General features: G+C 38.1%; 1 protein-coding gene across 2 annotated transcripts; it reads left to right on the forward strand.

Moving 5' to 3' along the window:
* The first annotated feature begins 5,254 nt into the window (after positions 1-5,254).
* zmp:0000000662 (RING finger protein 145) lies at positions 5,255-20,324 on the forward strand. Of its 2 annotated transcripts, none has more exons than XM_067615222.1 (11): positions 5,255-5,374; positions 10,422-10,719; positions 11,931-12,039; positions 12,780-12,871; positions 13,836-14,077; positions 14,491-14,666; positions 14,753-14,893; positions 16,010-16,192; positions 16,333-16,480; positions 17,169-17,525; positions 18,695-20,324. In XM_067615222.1, exons 2-11 carry the CDS (start codon positions 10,551-10,553, stop codon positions 19,652-19,654), a joined length of 2,577 nt encoding a protein of 858 aa, XP_067471323.1. In that variant the 5' UTR covers positions 5,255-5,374; positions 10,422-10,550; the 3' UTR covers positions 19,655-20,324. The 2 variants fall into 2 exon arrangements, with proteins under 2 accessions (XP_067471323.1, XP_067471322.1); XM_067615221.1 differs by lacking the exon at positions 5,255-5,374 and adding an exon at positions 7,754-8,060.

Below are 20,324 nucleotides of genomic sequence, written 5' to 3' on the forward strand. Positions count from 1 at the left end.
ACACAAATTGACCAAAGAATTGTACAATACAGTGATACAGAGGACCAAAAAAAACATTATGATTCATTTCCAAATTTAACTGTTTCAAGACATGGTTAACAGATGTACTAGTTCTGTATTTGCGTCTATTTTGCTGGCAATTCCATTGATTTGCAATGATATATGAAACTTTATCATGAAAGGCATAATGATACTTAAATACTGCAGTAACGGTTGAATATTTTCAGTATACTTTATACTGTTATGGAAAGACAAGTTCCTGTCACATTAGATTCAGTCCAAGTGCAAAATCATCACAAATTAAATTGTTAATTGCTGTTTAGTTCATTTCAAAATCGGTTTTTTGTTCTAGTTTTATTTTCTATTCTTGTAGTTGGAGAAGAAGAGATTTCCTTTGACACTAAATATGTCTCTTTTTTTGGGACGTGAACTTTTCTGGCTCTTATAGATGAAAAGATAGTTTGAAGTTGAATGATGGCACCTTTTTTAGGGGATGAAATATAGATGATGTACAGTACAGTACAGTACAGTACAATAAAGTACAGTACAGGTTTCTTGGATCTCTCAGGACCTGAAGTGGGAGTCCAACATCAACTCTGTCATCAAAAAGGTTCAGCAGAGGATGTATTTCCCGTGCAAGCTCAGGAAGTTCAGCCTGTCTCAGGAGCTGCTGATCCAGTTTTACACTGTTGAGTCTGTTCTCTGCACATCCATCACTGTCTGGTTCAAACAGGACGGGAACAGACCAGCAGTCTGCACAGTCAACTCTGCAAAAAAGATAATTGGTGCCGACCTGCCAAACATCCAGGATCTGTACACATCCAGAGTCAGGAAGCAAGCAGGGAAAATCCCTGCAGACCCCTCACACCCTGGACATAACCTGTTCCAACGTCTCCCTCTGGTAGGCGCTACAGATCACTGTTCACCAAAACCAGCAGACACAGGAACACTTTCTTCCTCCTCACTGTCACACTTACGAACATTTAACTTATTCATCCAACGCTGACAAATATATATCAAGCAGGCTGAAACTGTACACAGATGTGTACACATGCATATACTGTACATAACCACTTACTATATATATATATAAATTAAATTATTACATTGTCCATTCAGTATTTATTTCAGCACTCTTTGCACTTTTACACACTTTTGCACTACTTGTATCCTTGTTTACAGTCTGCAGAAACTGTTTGAACTGTATATAGACATTGTATCTATCTATATATCTATAATTTTCACCTACTTGCTTGTACATAGTAGTCATATGTTAACATATCTCTGTTCAGCTTGTTGTCCTTGTTTTGTCTGTATGTCCTTGTGTATCTTCCTGAACATTGTTGTGTGTAAGCACATTGTGAGCCAGAGCTAGAAACCAGAGTAACATTCCTTGTATGCTTGGCCAATAAAGCTGATTCTGATTCTGATTCAGATGTTAAGATTCTTATCCATTATGCAACACCATCAGGGAGGCGTCTGATCAGTCCCAAATGTATTCTGCAGCATGATAACGACCCCAAACATCCAGCCAGAGTCATAAAGAGCTATCTTCAGCTATAAGAAGAGGGAGTCCTGCAACAGATAGTACAGCCCAACAGAGCCCTGATCTCAAGCAGCTGAGACGCCTCAATCCACAGAAGAACTGTGGCAATTTCACCAACTTCTGCAAAGTGTCTGAAAAACTGTGTGCAGGTGAACCGAAGAGAACCACTGCTGTTTTAAAGGCAAAGCTTCTCACAGCAAGTGTTGATTTCATTTAGGTTTCTTCTGTTTACTGATTTTTGTATGAAGTTAACTGATAAATAAAACTATTCATGGCATTATTTTGGAAAGCATCCTCACTTAGTGTCTAAAGCTTTTACACAGTTCTGTATATCATGCAGTTGTTTCACCACAAAAAAGAAATAATGAAGAGAGCATCAGTGCAGATGCATCTTAGAAACTTAAGACCATATATACCACAAGCCATTTTAACCATAAGTGACATGCTTCGACAATATACAGTAAGCAGGTGTGATTCTGCACGACATTTCTGTACTTTTTTTTTTTGTTTTGTCTTGGGTCTCTTTAGCCTTCAGTACCATAGTGATTCTCTCTGAAACTTTACAAATTACAAAAGACTTTAATGTGTATTTTTAGGATTTCCTCACTGCTGTGTGTGATAGAGAGAAGAATTCAAATTTTGGTTTGTTGCATAAAGTCAAAGACTCTGCTTGGCAGGTGCATCCTGTCACTGATGTTTCAGCAAACTGCCATATTGTGCCATCATCGGTTCATATGATGGTTCGAACTGATATCAACCCACTCAGGATAACGGTAATTCTTTTTTCAGGGAATGAGGTCATCTAATTGACGCCGCAGTCTTGGTTTCATAACTTTATTCCTTTTCATACTTTACTGCTTGTAGTTAAACACATTTTATATTTTCTGTGCAAAGTTTGCTCTTACAGTTTTGTTTTTTTTTTCCATCATCAGCTCCTGTTTCTTCTTCATTTTTGTGGTGATTTCAGGCCCTGTTGGGATCCTGTTAAAGAAACAACAAAAGAAACATGCATCAAGAAATAACTTGTCTTGGGTAGGGCTGCCCATCAGTACTAGTGACTCAGTGATGACTGTCATTTTCCGCAGATTTGCTCTGAAAGAACAATTTCCCGACTTATGCAAATTCAGTACACTCCCAAACTGCTAATTTTCTCTCTCTTCCCTGTGTTCGGACATGATCCTGCATTTTTCATGACTCATGTTATCCCTCACCTTCCTCTCTGCCAAGCTTTTATTTTCTGTAACCCAGCTGACATTTTCTTCAGCTTGTTCTGTTCCCAAGTCATGACCTCCAGCTCTTGCTGGTAACTGAGATTTCCTCAGACGAACTCCTGCCATTTCCTGAGAAACATCTAATACAAAACAGTTGCAGTTCACTCCCTTAATAACAATGATAAAAACCAAACAGCCGGTACATCCTCAAATGTTGCACTTGTATTTTTTTCTTCCTGTCGTTCAATCTTTGGTCTTTGTGAGTTTTATTGCAGCAACAAAACAGATGCTGTTTGGTGAGCAATGTTCCATAATCACTAAAGTAAAGTGCAAATTAAATGTGACAAACACACCAAAAAGGAACACATCTTCTCTTGTTTGTCTACTTCCTTTCAAACCATATATTTTTAGATTGTCAGCAAACCATCACATCTGTGTTGTATTTAAGTTGTACTGTCAGCTTTTACACATCCATGTTGCTCATTTGGTTGTCAACATCTGGTTGATTTAATAATGCCACAATGCAAGACGGCATTAAGACAAACAAGGAGTCACTCTCTAAGCTTTATATGACTGTATCCCTAATGGTTTGTGTGCATCTGTAGACAAACAGTCTAAGCAGTGGATGAGGCTTCCTTTGTTTGTGTTTCCAGGTTTGACTCAGCTTCATGGCATCAGTCTCTCTGAGAGCATGTTAATGATCTTCTCTTCAGCGCAGAGTCTCCTCTGCAACTCTGGATTCATTCACTAAAGTTCGGTGGAAATGTTCCAACCGCTGCTTCAAACTAGGGTTTATATCCAATGTTTTGTATCTAAAAATAACTGAAAGAGAGACAGAATTTTAATTCCACTTCGTCTTAGTCGCACAATGTCAGAATGAGGTAAGAAAATGGATTAAAGATCCCTTCCAGACAATGTTTTACGATGTATAAAATAAAATACTTTCATTTGAATATGGTTTTTCCACAAAAAAGTTCAGTTACATTGTCAAAATCCATTGTAAAATGACATCTACTCCTTCTCCTTCTAAAAAATCCTGAATCTATGAATATGCAATTATTTTTCATTCCACAAGTTTAACTGCTGGACACAAGACGTCTCCTACTTCACTGTAAAGTCTCTTCTCAGTGTTTGTGCACTGGAGGCTTCAAGTTTCCACATCACACTTCTGTACATTGAATGTTGGACCAGGTTTGGCTCCAAAGTAGTTGTGGTGTCACAAATCATGTTCGTAGGTCCACACCTTAAAGTCAGATTTAAGATGAGCTCAGAGAAACTTTCCACTTTCAGCAGATGAATGTAAAACAGCCTTGTAGTGTCAAACTGCACATACATCATTCTGCACAGTGAAGCTCAAACATCCAACTTGAAGGAACGAGAAGAAAAACACATTTCTGAGTGGAGGGGGACTTTAAAGATCCTGCACACTTTCATGTGTTACGACCGTCTGAGGATAGATGGTGTATAAATAAGGCCAACTTTTGGGCCACATAAATAAAATTGACTTGCCACAGTTTTGTGCATTTATTTAATGTGTTAACATCAGAGGTCTTAACTCTTGTACAGTGTCTTTGACAAATAAAGGCTTTGCTAGTAACTGAATACGTGGGACTCCCCAAGCAGTCCTTCAGAACTGAAAAAGCCTTTTGGATGAAAAGTGAAACATCTTCAAGAATCCACAACGAGTCCAGTTGTTCTCAACTTTTGGATACACCACGACCTGGATGACTGAGAATCCTCACAGACACTCTGCCAACACTGTATGCTTCAGGGTTTTGGAAAGACAGATGTATGAATATTTTAAAATGCATGTTTTTTTCTGCAGGAGTTGTTTTTAAAAGTTGCCTTTTATTGATGAGGCCAATATAAAAAACATTTTAGTCCACTGAGGGAGGTTGAGTATTTCTGGTTGATGTTAGGGCTGCAACTAACGATTATTTTCATTAATCATTAGTCAATTAAATGTCAAAAATAGTGAAAAAATTCCCGTCGTAACTTCTGAGAGACCATGGCGACAACTTCAAATGTTTTGTTTTGTCTGATCGACAGTTCAAAACCTAAAAGATCATTCATACAACGATGAATAACAAAGATAAGCACAGCAAACCCTCACACTATCTTTGCTTGAAAAATAAAATTATTAATCAATTACCAAGAGAGTTGATGATTATTTTTCTGTCAATCAACTGATCAGTTAATCGGCTGATCAGCCCTAGTTGACATTTTTGGTTTCAGAGTTAGACATGTCTAAAATAGAAGTCTTTTAGGCCGAAGTGGATTCAAATATAAACTACATTACACAGGAAATGGTTTCCATCTGATATGCAGATAAAAGCAGACACCTTCAAAAACCACACACACACAGGAAACCTACTTTCGTAATATTAGTCATCTTTTTCTGAGAAGTTGCAGTGACAATAGTGCATCTGCACTTTGTAGACAAATGATATGACTCTTAAAAGAATCAGTCACGTGCAGTTAATCTTATTTATAACTTATTTGTCTGTTTGAGAGACGCTGTGTGGAGGAAGCAGTTACGATGCTTCATGGACGGAGAACAGTCAGACAAACCCTAATAACCGATGGATGATGATATAAAGGATGAACGCACATGCAGGTACAACAAACATCCATATTTGTCAAAGGTCTTCTGAAAACCTGCTGATCCTTGTGAATGATGAAAGCTAGATATTGGATTTTCTGTTAAACATTATATATTTTATCTATCATCAGTGCACGGACCTAAATAATATGCTTCATGAGGTTTGAGTATTTCTGCCTTCTCTTCTGACTGATTTAACATTTTAGGGTGCAGGATCCTTTATTGTTACTATGTCTCTATCCAAAATCTAATCGCAAAAATCACAAGAAAACATGTTTGTGTAAAAATGTGTGAAATTATGCAACAGGACCACAAAGTTACACTGATAGTTGTGGCTCCAGTTTACTGTTATTACTGTTCACCACAGCACTACACCAAACCAGTGGTACCCTTAAAACAAGGAAATGTCAAGTGGTGGAAAGTAACTAAGTACATTTACTCAAGTACTGTACTTAAGTACAATTTGAGGTACTTGAACTTTACTTGAAAATTTCCATTTAATGCTACTTTATTATTCCACTACAATACATTTCAGAGGGAAATATTGTTTCTTTAGTTACTTTTCAGATGAAGATTTGACACAATGGATAATATAACAAGCTTTTAAAATACAACACATTGTTAAAGATGAAACCAGTGGTTTCCAACCTTTTTGGCTTTTGATGTCTTACAAAAAGACAGAGTCACATTTCACATGTCTATGAGTTGTTAACAGCTCCACCAAATAGTGATTTTTCCCTCTAAACTTCTCACATGGTTTCATTTCAATAAATGTTCAAATGATCCAATATTTCATTAAAAGTCAAAAATTAAAGAAAAAGTCCAGAAACTGAAAACAGATTTGTGTATCAGAACTTTGTTTTTTCTTCTTTCCTCTCCCATTAATCATCTCACGACCCCTCAGATTTATCTGGTGACCCTTTGGAGGGGCCTGACCCCTAGGTTGGGAACCATTGGACTAAACTAGCTAACTGTATATAAAGTAGTTGAAACTAGCTCCACCTCCAGCAGCTACAACAGTAACATGCTGCTCTAACACTGATGCTTCACTATTAATAATCTAATGATGTCATATATAATAATATATCAGTCAGAGGGACCAAACTATTACTTTTACTGCAATACTTTAACTACATCAAACTCATAATACTTATGTACTTTTACTTAAGTAGGGTTTTTCATGCAGGACATTTAACATTGCTGTATTGGTACTTTTACTTAAGTAAAGGATCTGAGTACTTCTTCCCAACTCTCCTCACTAATGGCCTTGGTGTGGACATGAGCTGTGAGCAGTTTGACCGGAGAGTGTCATGGTTCTGTCACAGACTGGCCACCAGATGCCCTCAGACTTTTCTTCCACAGTTTTCTGACACCAAGGGGACAAGTTAAGAAGTTGGGTTTCTACATGATGTAAACTAGTTTTGCACTTACAGTTGCAGGTTACTGTACTGTAAGTGTCTTTGCTTTTGTTATTTGGCTTTAATCTGTTTTTGAGTATAAGAGAATGTGAATGCTTATGTTTAACTACTCTGACTGTGCTGACGGCCTTGCTACACATATATCACTACAAGCACCATTATCTGTCTCGTTGTGTTTTCAGGGTTTTTAGTTTCATTGTGTTTTCTGGATTTTGGGGTTTTCTGTTTCTGCTCTGTGTATTTCCTCCTGTGTCACTGTGCTGCTTTTCCCTCTACACCTGCCCTGCATCAGCTTCGTAAGCCCTGCCTGGTTCCAGCCAATCAGCTCCTTGCCAATCCTCTGTTGAGTCACCTGTTCCCTATTCCCTTGTTAGTTCTGTCTGTATTTAAGTCCAGTTTTCGGTTCAGTCTTTGTTAGGTCCTTTGTTTTCGTCTGTACTGCTTTGCCTACATTACTGTGAATATCTTCCTGTATCCTGCATTTGGGTCCATCTCCTGCTACTTCATGACATAGAGTGATTTTTCCTTCTTAGATTGTTGGGATTTCTAAAGGAATAAAGTGTGAAAGTATTCAGAAAAAAATCAACATAATTTTGTGGAACAGAAATATCCATTTTTCTTAAACCTTTAGTTATCTTGTGACTTGTCAGATTTAGGACCCCCAGGTTGGAAACAACTGAAACAGAGAACATCAGTATAATATATTATTCCTACACTGGGAAAAAATATATGTTCTTTTATAGTTTTAAATTTCTACATTGTTATTGAAATGTATTGATTTTGTATACAAATATGGCAGCTAAGAAAGTTGAAGTTGCATCATGTTTCTAAAAAAGGAAGCTTAAAATGCATATTATTATTAATAGCATCATTGTTAATATTATTATTAGTAGTAATAATTTTAGCACTACTAGTAGTTGCAGCAGTAGTATCTTCAAACAACACATTTATTTTGAAATCGAGAATACCTCACCCTGATTGGTGTGTTTTGACGTGACGTTCATAGGAAATGGCCACGCAAGCGACTGGAATCATAACATTGCATTTGAAGTCTTTTTATTCATCCTTATATCGTTTAATATGAACTATTTAATCCGCTGTCTCCATGACGGCTATTTCTAACCATTTTTGAGAAGCGGAAGTTACAGAAGATATTAAATATTTTGCGTTCAGAGCCGTGAGAACATGCTGCTGGCCGCTGTGAGAGCTAACGTTAACCACCAGCAGCTGCTGCTACTAGCTAGCAAACGGCTGTTCGGCTGTGATGTCTGTCACTGTGCAAAGTAAGTGAATCAGTTTCAGTTTAAACATGCCAACAAAATAAACACTTTGTGAGGGTGATACCTTATTTACACAGTCTAATTCCTGCTCTTCTGTGGCGTTAATTATCGGTAAAACTGAGACGGTAAAGCAGAAATTCAGAGCTAAGTAACGGTTGGCCTGGTTGGACACAGTGTGGAGTCCTAGTCTGCCACCATCTGCAGGTCCTAATAAAAGGGCTTGAGGAGGTATAAAAAGTCTTAAATTTTATTCATAAAAGGTCTGTAATATTTTCTTAGAGCTACAGCCATTAGTTGATTAATTGATTAGTTGCCAAATATGAAATTAACTGCCAACTATTTTGATAATCGATCAATGAAAAATGGTTCCAGCTGCTCAAAAGTGAATATTTTCTGGTGTCTTTAATCCTCCATGACAGTAAACTGAATATCTTGTGGACAAAACTAGGGCTGCAGCTAACGATTATTTTCATTAATGATTAATCTGTCAGTTATTTTCTCAGTTAATCAATTGGTTTTTTGGTACATGAAATGTCAAAAAATGGTGTTAAATGTTGATCACTGTCCACAACACAAAGATATTCAGTTTACTGTCATAAAAGCCTAGAAAAAAAAACTGACAAAAAATAGTTGTCAGCTAATCGATTGACTATTTGTTAATCCGTTAATTGTTTTGAGTCATGTTATGACCCGGCCTAGAGGAAACCCTGGCACAACATGACTCCTTTCTTTCCAAATCCCAAGAACCATCTGCAACAAGGAATTTGCAGACCTTTAAAGTTTTTATTTACAATCTTTTAGGCTTCAGGGTGAGTTAACAGCTAAATAACAAACAGAAGTGAACTAAAGCTGAGGAACGTAAACTTACCTACTCAAACAAAACAAGAACAAAAAGACAAGCCACTAACCTAACTCCTAACTTGGCAAAAGAAAAAATAGGATTACATAAAACGGCTACCCACCCCTACAAAACCTGAGCTGGTATTTTGCATAGTCAAAACTACATACAACATCGAAACATGTTGGTTGGAAGTGGAGAGAGAGATGAGCCTGCAGGAGCTGGAAGAAGCTGGTCCCAAAACGAGCAAGTTTTAGAGGCTGGATTCAATCAGCTTCCCGGAACAACACACACACACACACACACACACACACACACACACACTCACACACTCACACAGTCACAATCATTCAATTAGCCCCAGCCCACCTGCATCCCATCACACGCAGACACCACAGCAGGAATCCTAGAGGGAGAGAAAGAGATCCACAACACAAGCACAGAATAAAGAGCAGAAACAGCAGAAAAGTGCTCATACGACCTGGATCGTAACAATCATTTTTAAGAAAAAAAGGTATATTATTTTTTAGAGCTGCAACAATTAGTTGATTAATCGATAAGTTGGCAAATATTAAATTAATTGCCAATTATTGTGATAATCGATTCATTGTTTTGAGTCATTTTTAAGAAAAAAATGTCCAAATCCTCTTGTTACAGTTACTCAGATGTGAATATTTTCTGTTTTTTGGGTACGTGTACATGTTTTCGGGTGTCAGGAGACGTTATACATCGATAAACTGGAAGTGGGATTGTTTTGACATGACCAGGTTAACTCCATTTCATTTGTGTCTACATAATCTGATTAACTGAACATTTGTTGGACATCTGCACCACTGAAGTACCATATCAGCTATGACAGGCCCTTCATACTCCTCCTTGTGGTCCAGGGGCTCATCTCATAAAAGCAATTTGTGAGCTCTGCTGATACACAGATCGCAAATGTTGTCACTTCCCATTTAATTTGTTTAAAGTTATGTTTTATCAAATTGCACGCACAAAACTGAGGGCAGGGTTTTATTATTCAATCACAGGAGAACTGTAAGGCTGCAACCAACTAGTATTTTCATTATCAGTGGGTCTGACAATTATTTTCTTTAATAATCGATTTGATAAAATGTCAGAAAATAGTGAAAAATGCTGATGATTATTCCCAGAAGCCCAAGTTAACATATTCAAATGACTTGTTTTGTCATCCACTCATAAAGGACAAGCGCAAATCTTCACAAAAACTTAATTATTTTATAATTGATTAATATCCATCAGTGTTCTGCCACTTGTCTGTATCCAGTTGATTTAATTATTATATCAGTAGGAATTATTGTTATATACTGCTGGGAAGTACTGGCCAAAATAAATTCTTGGCTATATCGTCTCTACTGGTTTTCCATCATCCAGTATGAGTATTAAACAGGCATTAAATTGCATTTTATGTGGTATGAAAAATGTCTTGAATTTAACTTGGTGAACCCTGCAGAAACCCTCCGAATACCCTAACTTTTTTTGTTTTTTGTCTTTTTTTGTTTCAGATGACAAGAAGACGAGCGAAACAGTAGTGAAGCTGCTAGTGGCTCGTGTCCTGTACAGTGAAACGGTTAGCTAACAGCATGTGACACTCACACACAAGTGCTCTGCTCACCAAAAAAGTTGGTTTCAAGATGCCTCGTCTGGAAGAGTTGGCCAACGTCGCCCTCAGGGTGCCGAGCATACTGGTGCTGGACCTGCTGTATAAATGTGACATTGAAGGTTTAACGGAGCATCTCAAGGCCAAAAATGAAGACATGCTCTTCAAATACAAATATGTCATCTGGAACATGTACTACCTTGGTATGTATGCTTATGATACTTAGTTAAATTTGAGTTCATTCAATACTGTTTCGTCGACATTTGTTCAGTGTTAAAATATCAGATACTTAGCTTAAGTTTTGTCTTTCTGTGAAAAAAAAAATAAGTTCACATTTTTCAAGTCTGTCTTAAAACATTGCTTACATTGTAAAAGTTATTGGTTATCATTTCTGCTGTCCTATAGATGTGAGGGGATCCCTTCATAACGCAATTACTGTGCAATTTAAGTCCACAGTTTTTGTTCTGAGCAAAAATCCCTCTCTATGTTAGCCAAATAAAGTGATTATCTTTTAAAAGTTACAGTCTTTTTAGGATTAAATTCTCTGTGTTTGTTATTATCCATGTGTTGCAGCTCAGCAAGGAAACGCTGTCTGGGAAAAGTTACAGGGGGAATTTAGTTCTAAAAAAAAAAAACTAACTGTGGAAGACACCATCTCAGTTTTGCTAACTCATCTTGTCTCCCATCTTTGAGATTGGAAACATACTAGGAAGGAATCATTAAAGTAACCGACACCAGCGACTCTTTCAAAGTACATGTCGGAATTTGAGTATTGTATTAAGATAGAACTGAAAAAATGTGAACCAGCCTTTTAACAACAGCTACAAGAAGTGGGACTTTATCCACCCCGCACATTTAACTCAATTAATTCATCAGAAATGTTTTTTTCCATGGTGTGTGGTGGGTCACTTCCTTACAAGGAGCTACCAACCCCAGAAGAATGTCACCACTTTCATTTTTTCAGTTTTATTCATTTACTACGATGGTCAAAATGCTGTTTCAAAGAGGTTTCCAGGTCAAAGAATTACATCCTGAAGGAAAACAAAGAAAGGTTTTGTATTTTAATGCAGTTATAAGAAATAGTGACAATAGTGAAACATTGACAAAACATTTTCAACTTATGAATGTGTTCTGAATATATTTTGGACATGACCTTAAAAGCTGTTGAACAGCGTGTAGCTGTGTGATTTCAGATTATTTTGGCGGCTTACTCAGCCTGATAAGTTAAGTCAACATTACCAGAATTATTACAGACATTCAAAATAGCAAATTACAGCAGATCTGATGACAAGCTTTTAGGTTGTGACGAGAATCTATCAAATGTGTGTTTCTTGTGTGTATATCTTTTCTACCTTTTCATGAGATTAATCAAACACAGAGAACATTAATTGAACATTCATCTTTTTCCTTCCAGGTCATGTGATAAACGCGGTGGTGTTGGTTCTGCCATTAAGACATATTGTGACGCTCTACCTCCATATCCTCGCTGCCCTCCTTCTATACATGGGGCATCAGATTTCCAAGTGAGATGCCCTACTACTACTACTACTACTACTTCTACTATTACTACTACTACACTTCCGAGATTTATCGTATCAGGATCTGTTTTCTCCTCTTACAAAGCTTGGCTGCAGTCACACATCCCCTCCCTCCGTGTATCCAGTATCCCTCAGCCTGATATTTAATTTTAGAGACTGAGTGTACTGTATCTTGTTGTGAGGCCGCGGATGTTTACTACTCACTCGCTTGTAAAGTTTGTCTTGTAATGTGAGAACAAGCAGTGGTGGCAGTTTCTTTAAAGGCTGCTTGCTTGATTCTATAAAAAGGCCACAACTGACTTACTTAGACAGAAGTAAACTGATCATATAGAGAAACAGATGAATGCATTTATTAATAATACACAAAGAGAAATAATTGCATAATGTTTAATATACTTTGTTCCTATTTTGAAATTATTTCACAAGATTTTTGTGTATTTACCTATTTACTGCTTAATTAGTTCTTTCATTCTTGTCTCCAATTATTTTATCATTTTATTCATTTATTAATTTCAGTATGAAAACAGGTTACATACCTCTGAACAAGGATACCTGAACCCTGATGTGTCTGTGTGCTAACATGAGCTAAATGTAGTGTCATTTAATACAGCACACAGTTACTTGCAGCGTGTGTTTATGGTGCTGTGTGTCATGTAAAAATAAACCACATAAATACTGTGTACATACATTTATAAAACTGATTTCTTCTCATGTTAATTTTACAGGGATTATGTCCGTGAGGAGCTGCAGTACGGTTATGAAGGGGCAGTGTACCTTGATTCTCTGGCCTTCAACAGATTTGTCTCTGCACTGACTAGTGAGTCCCAAAACCAAATGTGTATGCAAAACATTTAGACCCTGTTGTATCAGTCTATAAATAGTTCATATTCAAAAACCTGTTTGTTTGTTGTTTTTCTAAAGAGTCTTGTAAAGAGTTTTTATAGGGCTTTGCAATAAATATACCGTCTAGAATGTTGCTATTCAAGAGTCTGAATATGTTGGATAACTAAATGTCGGGCTGCAACTTACAATTATTTTGATTATCGGTTAATCTGTTGATTTTTTTTTTTCTCAATTAATCGATAAGTTGTTTGATCCATAAAATAGTGAAAATGTTGATCTCTGTTTCTCAAAGCCCGTTGTGTCGTCACAAATGTCTTATTTTGTCTTGATCAAAAGTCCACAACTCAAAGATATTCAGTTTGCTGTCATAGAGGACTGAAGAAACCAGAAAATATTCACATCTGAGTGGCTGAAACCACATAATTCAATAGTTGGCAATTAATTTAATAGTTGGCATTTAATCAATTAATTGTTGCAGCTCTACTGCAATTTAAGAGTCTGAATGTGTTGGCTAACTGTAAAAAATGTCATGTTTGTAATACTGAAACTTTATATTTCACCTTGAATTTCCACTGTAGTTCAAAAATATGTTGATATTATCTGCAAAAATTGAGCCCAATTATTTAGTTATTGGTCATCAACTCTCATAATTGCCTTTTTCAAAGAAGACATTTTGACATGTTATAGTAGGAAAAGCACATGTTCAGATTATAAAATGAATAGTGGCTGAACTCCATTTAGCTGCTTGGGTTTCAGGGTTCTGGTAATGTGTACGCTGGTCATTGTTGGGAGACTTGAATAGAGCAGCCATTGCTAATATTTTCACTAACACCCAAGTTCTTCCTACTATGAAAAGTCTAAATGTCCTCTGTGAAAAAGGTTTTCACAGGTCGTGATCACAATATCTGAGTTGTGTTCATGTGTTTGTCTCGTCTCAGGTCAGATCATTCTCAGCACGCTGTGTGCCTTCCTGATGAAGACCAGAAAGGTGTTTTTGTTCTCTGCTCACATGCTCCCCCTGCTGGCCCGACTCTGCGCTGCTCCTCACACCACGCTGCTAACCGTCAACACTTTCTCCATGGGACTGACCGGAGCGGGGATCGCCGTGTTCCTCCTCTCGAATCTCTTTGTGCCATATCGACTCGCAAGGGCTGCCTACTCAGAGCTGCTTCAGCTGGAGGTACACTTATTCTTTTTTTTCTGTTAAAACATTTTCACAATGTGTCACGATTGTAGGAATAGATTGTAGTTTTTGTAATTTCTTAAAAACATGAGTAGAAAGCACTTCAGTAAACAATGTTATGTAATCTTTCAAGAGTTTTAGTGTAGCATTATTTAAGATTGTTCTGTCATTTTTCCATTTTGCCAATCCTTTCGCCTCTCACTTGTGTGTGGTGGTCATTTAAATTATTTTTCAGGTTTTTGCAAGACTTCTGTGTTTTAGCACATAGTATTTCTCATACATGAGCTCACACTTCTCTATTTCTTACTTCTGTTTTTCTTTCTTTCTTTGTTTTTGTTCATTATACTGTAAGTCCTGTGTTTACATTCCTCATCACACTGTCTGTCTACTGTCTGTTTCCGCTCCCTCAGGTGATCGAGCTGTACAGACTTCTGGCTGTGGGAATCTCTCTGTGGAACCAGTTTGCCGTCCCAGTGCTCTTCAGTGTCTTCTGGTTCGTTCTGTTCATCGTCCAGCTGTGCTCAGACGCCATGTCTGGCAACGCCTCCGCAGCCCATCAGGGAATCATGTTCTTCCTGCTCACAAGGTGTGATGTGTTCCTTTGTTTGCATTTGTATCTGACATTATAAATATTTCATTTTTCTCACGCTCATTGCTGTTTTCTCTCTGCAGCGTCTCTGAATGTTGTGCCACACCATACTCCCTTCTGGGTTTGACCTTCGTGGTGTCCTATCTGGCGCTCGGACTGCTCAACCTATGCAAGTTCTACCTGGGAGGTTATGCAGCTGTTCAGAATGAGAACGTTATGCACAGGTGAAATGTTTTTCCACATCTTTCTTTCCACATTTAAAGTCCCCCTCCTCTCAAAAAATGTGTTTTGCTTATTGTTACTTCACTTGGATGTTTGAGCTTCACTGTGCAGAATTAAACACTGTATGTGCAGAGTTTGACACTAGAAGGATGTTTTCACATTCATCTGCTGAAGAGGGAACGTTTCTCTGAGCTCAACATAAATCTGAGTTTGAAATATGTACCTACGAACATGATTTATGACATTTCAACTGCTTCGGGAAACAGTCGTGGTGTGTGATGTGGACACTTTAAGTCTCCAGTGCACAGACTTTTCAATGAAGTGGGAGAAATCTTTTGTCCAGCAGTTAAACTTTTGTAATTTAAAATAAAATTGACAAATTTCTGGATTTTTCTATGAGGGAGAAGGAGTAGATATAGTTTTAAGAACAGTGGTAATGTAACTTTTCTGTGGAAAAACATTATGAGACACAAATTATTTTTCAAAGCAGATTTTTAAAAAAGCCTTAAACATGTATGGAGGGGATCTGAAGTGTGTGTGTGTCAGTTTGTTGGTTTCTTCAAGTATTTTGTGTTTTACATGCGATTATAGCTTCTCTCTGGTGTCACTGGTTACCACTGGGGGGGGGGCTAAAGTTAGACTTTTTTTAAGTTCTACACATAGTGGAAGGAACCATAGCAGGAGATTTTCAAGGTGAAATAACTTATAACTCCTGAGAAATGTTTTCCCTTTGCAAACAGACACTCTTGGCAGTGTTACTGTCTATTAATGTAATTATCAACTTTATTAACATTTTAATTCCAATTAATTTATACTATGAAGAGCAGCATTACACATAAGAGTAGATAAGATGAGGCTTAATTAAGTAGCAAATGTGAGGTGATTCAATTAAAGAAAGTAAAACATCAAAACTATAAAAGGAAAAGATGATGCCAACAAAAACGCTGTTTTAACATTAATGAACTCATATAATAAGAGGTTTGGTTGTGTATTATTTTATTTATCTTCCAAACAATAACTGTACTGTCTACTACCAGTGAGTCTAAAATCAAAGTGCTGTTGTTCTTTGTTACTTCTCCCACGTCTGACTTCCAATTCTTTATCACTCTTGTTGTCAGAGGTGTGACTGAGGGCGTCACTCTGCTCCTCCTCGCCCTCCAGACGGGCCTGCTAGATATGCAGGCACTGCAGCGCACCTTCCTCCTCAGCATCATCCTCTTCATCGTGGTCACTTCCACTCTGCAGTCAATGATTGAGATAACAGACCCAGTCATTCTAGCCCTGGGTGCATCCCGCAACAGGTAACAGCAAAAGCAGTCAATTGTATTTCATTTTGACAGGATGAAAGTGAAGCTTTCTAAGTAAAAGAAAAAAAAAAAAAGTGGCATACTTAAGTATAAAACGTTTCCTTCAGTTGGTCTGTGTTTTTATTTGCTTCTAGGAGTCTCTGGAAACACTTCCGCGGTCTCAGCATGTGTCTTCTCCTGCTGGTTTTCCCAGTGTTCATGGCTTATAAAATTTCCCAGTTCTTCCACATGGACTTCTGGCTCCTTATTCTGGTGTCAAGCTGCATGCTTACTTCACTTCAGGTAGGGAGACTGACTGCACATGACTGTCTTGTCAAAAGTTCAAGAAAGCAAGTTGTATTAGTTGTTATAGTGCATGTGTTTGAAGGTTTAAAGTTACATAAACTCACTGATTAAATCAAATGGCAATAAATTAATGTGATTCATTAAAAACTCAAATGAATCATTGATTTTCCAGCAACTGATTGAATTATTTTACTTTGAATAACTAAAAATGATCAGTTTAGTACGTGCATGGTCAGTGTATTCACATACTTCATATGTTATATCATTTTAACACAATTTACATTTTTATTAATTAACTGCAGTTCTAGGGCAGCTTTATAAAGTTAAATGATTCCTTCTGTAATTCTTGACAGACTTCTGCTCAGTTGATGACAATCTGTGTCAAAGAGCCAGGCGGTTTGACACTTGCTTTAATCAGTGGCATTTGAGGTGAAAGAGTGAAAGTAAAAGAGTTTTTCATTTCTTTTTACTTTCACCTTTCATACATTTGAACCTGTGCAGCTCAGTCAACAGTCATGGTGCTGTAAAAGATAAAAATGTGTACCGTCATGTCACTGTAAAACCTTTTGGGTAAAGCTTTTCCTTAAAGCTGAACTGAAAGCCACTATTTATAGAATCTGAAATTCTACATCTCTCCTTCATGGCCCATATAAAAAAGTATTAAAGATATTTCCTGTTCGTGCAGGTTACAGGCACTATGCTGATCTACTCCCTCTTCATGGTCGAGCTGTTTCGCAGCGACCCGATCGAAAGCTTGGACGAAGTGATCTACTGGGTGAACGCTGTCAGCAGGGTGCTGGAGTTCGTGGTGGCCCTCTGCGTGGTGGCGTACGGCACCTGGGAGTCGCTGTTCGGAGAGTGGAGCTGGATGGGCGCCTCTGTCATTATCATCCACTCTTACTTCAACGTTTGGCTCAGAGCTCAGTCTGGCTGGAGAAGCTTCCTGCTCAGACAGGAAGCCGCTAAGAAGATCAACTCCCTCCCCAGAGCCACAGCTCAGCAGCTGCAGCAACACAACGACGTCTGCTCCATCTGCTTCCAGGTTAGTCAAACTGTCAAAGTCAGGTCGTCTGATTGGTTGTATAACTAAAGCTGGGAGCAATCGACATTATCTTACAGCTAAAGCTCAATCATAACCTTTAATATTCATGGTTTAGGATTTAAATATCTCACCTCCTGACTTTATTTTCAGACCAGTCATAGTGTTATGATTATACTAACTGAATTTGATTTGCTGTGTCAGAAATCTGAATACAGTTCTGTGGCTGATTAACAACAGACATTTAACCACTGTGCTTTTCTCAGCAGTGATCTGTAAAGTTATTAAATGTGTAAAGCTGGTTATAATTTAAGCACTACTGTCTTTCATTTTTTTTAGTTTTTACTCCTAGATTCAACCTAATTAAAGACATAAGAATCGTCTGTTCACATTTATGGTTTACTGGGTTTTATATTGGGGCAAAATTGTTGGCGTGCACAGCAAGTTGCCTTCTTTTGATTATATATATTTATTATATTTAAAAACTGAACCACTCTGCATGTGTTTCTCAGTTTGTACCAAGTTATCACACAGAGCTTTAACATCTGACAAACATAGATGAACAATATTTACTTGTATTTTTACTTTAAAATTGATGTTTGCAAATTGATGAACTGCTTAGCTGTTGAGCCTTTCTTCACCCGTGATTTAAGAGATTATCAGACTGGGGTGAACGGAGTGTATCAAGAGGACAGTCAAGGCTTCTGTTCACCACCAGATCATGCTTGTAGTGCTGGATGCTGTTAATCACTGCATGACAAACTCACTGATCATACCCAAAATATCATCACATTATCTTGAAACATATAGTTAAAAAATGTTGTATTTGTCTATGTTTGGCAGTGTTGCCCAGCTCTACATGTATGGGACATACAGTACTGTGTATGTGTCATACTAAATGTCATGTGTTGAAGCACGTTGATCCTGTTTTTCCAGTTTAGCCTCACTTCTTCTTGTATGGTTATGCATAATTATTTGGCCCTCAGCCATGTTTTTTGTTAAACCAGTGAATATTGTCTAGTTCATTCCTGGCCTTGACAAAGATAGTCCTTCCTGTCGTCAAGGAAGCAGACACTTAATCTTGGTTGCAGAGAAGATGATAGCCTTGCGATTTGCTGGTTTTAAGAGCTTTCAAAGATGCCTCTTTGAGTCAAACATGTCTCTCTTTACAGGAAATGAGCTCTGCTGTGATCACCAACTGTGGACATTTCTTCCATGGCAACTGCCTCCGCAAGTGGCTGTACGTGCAGGAGACCTGCCCCATGTGCCACCAAACGGTCCGACCCACGCCGTCAGGTCCGAGCCAGGCTTCAGGTGACGTTCCATCAGCTACGCCTCCGAGAGATGCAGGGCCAAATCCGGCTGCACAAGAAAGAGAGCAGAACCCGGACAACAGCGCGTCCCAACAGACGCAGAGCGATGTGGTTGCTCCTGTTCCCCCCGAGCAGCTGGAGGACATGGAAAATTTTGAGGACGGAGATTGTGGGGCTGCTGATAAAGACCAGTCAGCTGATTCTCACATGAAGGCCGTCCAAGGTCTTCGTTTCAGCTCCAGTGGAGACTTTGTTGGCTTTGTCAGCCCCGTGTCAAGCTGCTCTTCAGCAGGCATTTCTAGGTCTCATGTGCTGCCAGGTGAAACTTCTCCTTTTAACATGTACAACCCAGGTGAGGAGAACGGTGAGGAGAACGGTGAGGATGCTCAGGTGAGGTTTAGGCTACCACAGCCGGCTCCTGATGCTGTGAGTGAGGACGCTTTTGAGAGGAGATCTGACTCTAAATTTGAAGACAACTCTACTTCCTGTTCTTTAGTGCCACAAAACGGCGACGGTAAATACCACAGTTGTGTTGGGACACATAAATCATGGAACAACTTTGACTCATTAGAAACAAACAATTATGATGACAATCCTGAGGCTCTCTCATCAGAGAGCGACAACCAAAGGTCTGTCGAACTATGTAATGAAAACTCAGAACTCTTAGACTCTGTAGAGGGTCCTCGAAGTCATAAAGGTAACAGCACATATTCAGACTTGGACCTGGACTCGCTCAGAGAGGCCAAACCTGTCTCACGGATCTCTCGGCTGTCTTCGGATGCCACCTTCTCTTGCACAAGCACAGACCATACAGACTGACTGCCCTGCATCAGTGCCTTGACGGGTGTAAAAGGGTGATCCTCCACATTTGCCTTCTCTCTGTGAACCAATAGGAAAACAAATTGTATCCTTTACCAGACAGTGTAATGAATGTTTAACAAATAACACACATCAGGATTGAATTTCGAGACAAAATTGTATCGAGTGAAAATGATGCACTCATCGTACGACTGTACAGAAATTGTAAAGAAAATTTAAAAATTAATAGCAATTATGTGTAACTGTAAAGCAATTATCTTGCGTCAATATTTACCTAATTCTAGCAGGTTACATGTAAACATGTTTACTTGAGAGAAACTAAATGGAGTTTGATTAATTTTCATTTCAACCCTTCATTGTCCCGGTAGTTGTCATGTTTGGCATCTTTGGAATGTGGCAAAAGAAAAAGCATCAACAGCTGTCATGAATCAGCCTTTTTTACTGCAAAAGGTTTGTCTACCAGTTTTAATTTACTGCTGTGAACGTATACTTTTTTTTTTTTTTTACTGAAGTCTCTCTCTATTAATAAAATCATGACAGGTGCACAGTGTGCTGGCATGGTGTGTCAGATTTATGAAGTCTAAACAGAACATCACATGTACTGAGATAATTAAAGTATTCTACATCTACTGTATAAGTTTCACAGTCGTTAAAAATAAAATCAGAAACA

This window comes from Thunnus thynnus, chromosome 16, assembly GCF_963924715.1.
Source record: "Thunnus thynnus chromosome 16, fThuThy2.1, whole genome shotgun sequence".
Classification (NCBI taxonomy): Eukaryota; Metazoa; Chordata; class Actinopteri; order Scombriformes; family Scombridae; genus Thunnus; species Thunnus thynnus.